This window comes from Cannabis sativa, chromosome 7 (assembly GCF_029168945.1).
Source record: "Cannabis sativa cultivar Pink pepper isolate KNU-18-1 chromosome 7, ASM2916894v1, whole genome shotgun sequence".
Classification (NCBI taxonomy): Eukaryota; Viridiplantae; Streptophyta; class Magnoliopsida; order Rosales; family Cannabaceae; genus Cannabis; species Cannabis sativa.
Window position 1 is genome coordinate 32,585,461 of NC_083607.1, and position 4,741 is coordinate 32,590,201.

General features: G+C 31.9%; 1 protein-coding gene across 1 annotated transcript; it reads right to left on the reverse strand.

The window, feature by feature from the left end:
- Positions 1 to 1,497: 1,497 nt before the first annotated feature.
- Positions 1,498 to 3,310, reverse strand: LOC115696586 (ervatamin-B-like). The gene is made up of 2 exons (XM_030623479.2): positions 2,752 to 3,310; positions 1,498 to 2,284 (listed from the first exon to the last, which is right to left on the reverse strand). The coding sequence occupies exons 1-2, from the start codon at positions 3,308 to 3,310 to the stop codon at positions 1,689 to 1,691; spliced, it is 1,155 nt and encodes a 384-aa protein (XP_030479339.2). The 3' UTR covers positions 1,498 to 1,688.
- Positions 3,311 to 4,741: the final 1,431 nt, after the last annotated feature.

Genomic DNA, 4,741 nt, shown 5'->3' on the forward strand with positions numbered 1-4,741 from the left:
CAAAGGCTGGTCTCCTCTTATTAAAGCTGACAGAACATGACCTGTAGGATCCTGACAGGCACATGACCTACCAGGTTCTGACAGGAGCATGGTTGGCCAGACCTCAACCTGCAGAACTTGCATGGCTGGCTGAACCATATTCTATAGTATATGTCCGGCCAAGTTTTGCTTGGCAGGACACCCTATCCAGCTTGATATGTGAGCTACAAGCTACCTGCGAATTGGGCCCTTAGCAGCCTAACAAACATGATAGAAATATCTACTTTCAAGAGGCAATTTACTATTTTCTATTTAATTAATTTAATATGTAAATATCTAATATTTTAGTGGTAAATTAGGGTTTAGGCTTTTCTATATGAAGTCCTTAACTCTAACCTAGAAAAACTAAGTCTAATTCTAGCCTCCAAATCACTTTAAGTATAAAACCCTAATCTCTCTTCTCACTCTCTCTCTTATACATGGCTAAGGGGCTCTTTCCTCCTCTCTCTCACATGCCTCTAAGGCTATATGTCTCTCTCATTAGTGATCTGCCTGCTTGACCATGCTTTGTAATCTTATAGAAAGCTATATCAGATCTCACCTATATTGATCTGAATAGTATTATCTCTATGTATCAATACAACTAAAAAGGGAGTACGTCATTACCCGCTAACCAAAGGGGACCAAACCTCTACAAATATCCTTGTCTTATTTATTTTATTATTCTTGTGGTATAACACGTGGAAAGCATCAGATTTATACGTCTGCGTTGGTTGTTGGACACTTTTGAGGTCAACATATCTTTATTCACTTCAATTTTCAAGTAATCTATTTACATTACCATATGAGCAATACAAAAAAAGAAAGACACTTTCTTTTTGAACATGCAATTAAATTCTACAACACAATTATTCTTGTAAAACATGTAACTAAAAAATCCTAAATTGAATATAACTAACTTGTATATGTATAGGGAAATATAGATAAACTTTTGACGTCACTGCATTTTTAATGCACAACACAAGGCTCTCACAGTGACATATATAAATATATAAATATAAATATAATAATAAGGGTGAATGAAATAAAGATTTCAAAGACTTAAAAAAAACTATCAAATATAATCAGTGAAATAATTTTCTAAAAGTTCTTTTGAGTTTCAATTAACTTGAATTTTTAAGATGAACCTTACCAATTCAAAACATATTGTCTATGCTATGATAGACAAAGGTAAGCAAATAGGGTAGTATACAACTTTTTCATTTTTTTAAATGTCATTATGTTCTTTAGTTTGAACAACAACTTTAAATGAACAATAATTACATATTTTTTTTAATTATTATTGTGAGACTTTGACATCAAGTATATTTTTCATGGAGTCAATTGTGTAATATTTCTTACTAAATGAGTTTGTTTAGCATGAATTCAATTATGTAATATTTCATATTGATTTTCCAAAAAAAAATTAGTAATATTTATTTTTATTAGTTATTATTTTTTTATAGTGAATCTAAGTTAGTTAAGATATTTAAAGAAGAATATAGTAAATAACCAAATGTGACAGTGCTCACCATTAATATTAACATAATTATTGATTAGATATAAGTTGAAGGTAAGAAGAGAATCATAATCACACAAGATCATACTTCCAAATTGCATAAAAACAATAACCATTGCAATATAGAACATTGATCTTATTAAAATATTAATTAGGCAATTGGATATGAAGCAGACATGGCAATACCACATTTTCCTTGTGCAGGACCAGAATTTCTCTGAATTCTCATGTAACCTTTCTCACCCCATTGTTCTCCCCATGAATTTTTAATCACCCAATATTTGGTCCCATCTTCAGCTTGACCATACCCAACGATCAACACAACATGGTCCAATGTTGTCCCACAGCTTCCGGTGAAGACCCCACTTGAGTATAAACGAAACTCTTTCCCCTCAGAATTCACGAAAGCCGTCACCGGTTGTTTGGCCACCGCCTGAAGCAATGCATTCTCGTTATTCTCTGGCACATACTTGTAGTCACTAATTCGAGCTGCGATTTGGGATGCCCTTTTTCGATCGCAACTTCCGTCTTTTGCTTTATATGGGTAGTTAGATTCAGTTGTTATGCCTCCGTTGCTTATCAAGTAGTCAAAAGCATCCTCCGGGTTACCACCGCCGCAGCCACGAGAGTTTGGATTTTGTGTGGCGCAATCCAATAGTTGTTGTACTGAGAGTATATACGCCTTCCCTGTTCGAATCTTTGTTAGGCTCTCAACAGCTTCCGCTGATGCGAATGCCCAACAAGATCCTGCAAAGTCATCAACATGTTTATATAAATATATATCATAAAGATGTTATAATGTACGAAAAATTAGTCCCATCAACATATTTTGACATCATCATTAGCCACACTGAAACATAAAGATAGTGAACATATATAAGATTTACAATATGGTTAACCAATGATGGAGGAGCTTGTTGCTCGAGCTGGAGCCGGAGGGTGCCATGACCCTCCAATTTTCTTTTTTATTTATTTTTTTTTAAAAAAAAAAATCTCATGTCAAAATTAACTTAGAAAAGGTAAGTAAATAAATGTTATTTTTTCTTGTATGTATTGGTCCTTATTGACTTTTGGACTGGCTCTCCATTGATCTAGCTAGTTTCTTATTTATCTATCAATCTTTATAAAGTGGTCACTATAAGATGATCAAATTGTGGAATCAAAAGATATTGTTATAATATACAAATACTTAATCTTCATCCATGCAAACTCACCACATTGGAGTTGTTCTCTTATGGGACTAACAGCTCCTTTTTGCCTCCAATCGATGCTAGAAGGAACATTAGTTATAGAATCGGAGATAAAAGATGAATCAAACTGAGATGAACTTGACCTATTAGACCTCCTATATTTTCCTCCAGTATGAGCGTTCATAAATTCATTGTCTGTCAAATCGGCATAGGAATTAGTTTTCAGCGTGAAACTTCTATTTTCTTGGCTATTAAACTTCTCTACGTAGGCTGCATTGTCAGCGAATATGTTACTGCGCTTCTCCTTCTCCACATCATCTATATAAGTACGTCCATGAACACTCATCCATTGCTCATGTTTATCTTGAGAGGAGGCTTCGTCTTGCCCCAATCGTCGACACTCTACTAAAGGACACACTTTACTATAACCTAAGATTATAACTAGTACCGCACATAATATTGTTGTACTCATCATTCCTAATTCACGTACAAATAACGCCATGCTAGTATGTACTATTTGATTATTATGCAAAATGATTTTTTTGATGTTTTTTGTTTTTATTGATATCTGAATTAATAACATTTAATTAGTGAAACATTGTGCATATATATATATATATATATATATATGTATAGGAACAGTGGTGTTCTTGATCTTCAATTTTAAGGGTGAGCCACAATTGTAGATGGAAGTGACAATGAAGCAACTTTTGAGGAATTGGGATAAAACTTGTGGCGATTAAGTTGGAGTTCAATTTTAGTTGTAGAATAACCACACAATATTTAACTTATTTTAAGCAACACTTTGTAAACGGTTTCTTCTCATTGTTAGTACTAACTTTATCTTTCATTATTAGTTTTTAAATTATTTGGGTGTTTTCAGTGGAAATTAGTAGCCAGTTAAATTTTTATTACTATATTTATCGCTTCTCTTTATTTTGATAGTGGTGGAACATACCCCTAATTATAGGAGGAGCCAAATTAGGAAAAAATTATTTTTCTTGCACAACTATTTTTTAAATTAACACAAAGCTAAAAATTTAATACTGTAATAGTTGTTTTTCTTATGCATTGAACTAAATTAAAATACTAGAAATTGTGATATTCCTGCAATATTTTTTTTTGCATACTTTTCTATGTTGCAATACTATTCTTCAATGATGAGACATTAAAATTACTATTACAAAATTGACTTTCACCATCACTGTTTTTTATACTACTTTCCAACGGTTCGTAAATCAGTTGGCTATGTGGGTATCATAAAAATACGGAACATAAAATGACGGTTTATAAATGTGGAAAAAATTCACTTTAAATGACAGTTTGCAACTATTAAAAAAAATACTTTAAATGACGATTTATAGCTATTGGGAAAGACTTCAATCAGATAGTAACCGTCGAAAAAAGTCTCTTTAAATGAAAATTATTGGAAAAAGTCACTTTAAATGAAATTTATAACTGTTGGGAAAGGCTACAGCCGAGCTATAACTAACCGAAACCGGTACTTGAAATGATGGTTATAAATCGGCGAACAATATGAGGTAAGAGAGAAATTGTAAATACTAAGGCCATTCTTCCCCCTGCTTTTTCAGAATTCAAATTTTCAATATACAATGATAAAAAACATAATAACAGTAATAATATTCTTATAATAAAGAAATATATATATATAAAAAGTCATACATTGGTCATGTTAGACTACATATACATAAAAAAACCTGCATACATTGGTCAAGTGAGAATATATATCTCAAAAAGACAGTCACGTCAACCTATGAATAACTATATATTCTATTTAAATCAACTACTAGTCATCTCACTCTGTTTTATCAGTCATTTGCCTAGAGCCATCATTTGCATGACATATTAAATGACATATTTTGCCCATTCATCACATATTTTATTAATTTCCTTGTTAGTGTAAGAGAATTATATGTTCTTTTTAAACTGCAACAAATGAGACAAATTTTTAATTTTAAAGGTGATAATAAAAATATTTAAAAATTTTGATATT

Coding starts and splice junctions, on each gene's coding strand:
- LOC115696586 (XM_030623479.2), bottom strand. CDS start 3,310: ATGTTATTAATTCAGATATCAATAAAAACAAAAAACATCAAAAAAATC. Junction 2,285..2,751: donor AAGAGAACAACTCCAATGTG/GTGAGTTTGCAT, acceptor ATGACTTTGCAG/GATCTTGTTGGGCATTCGCA.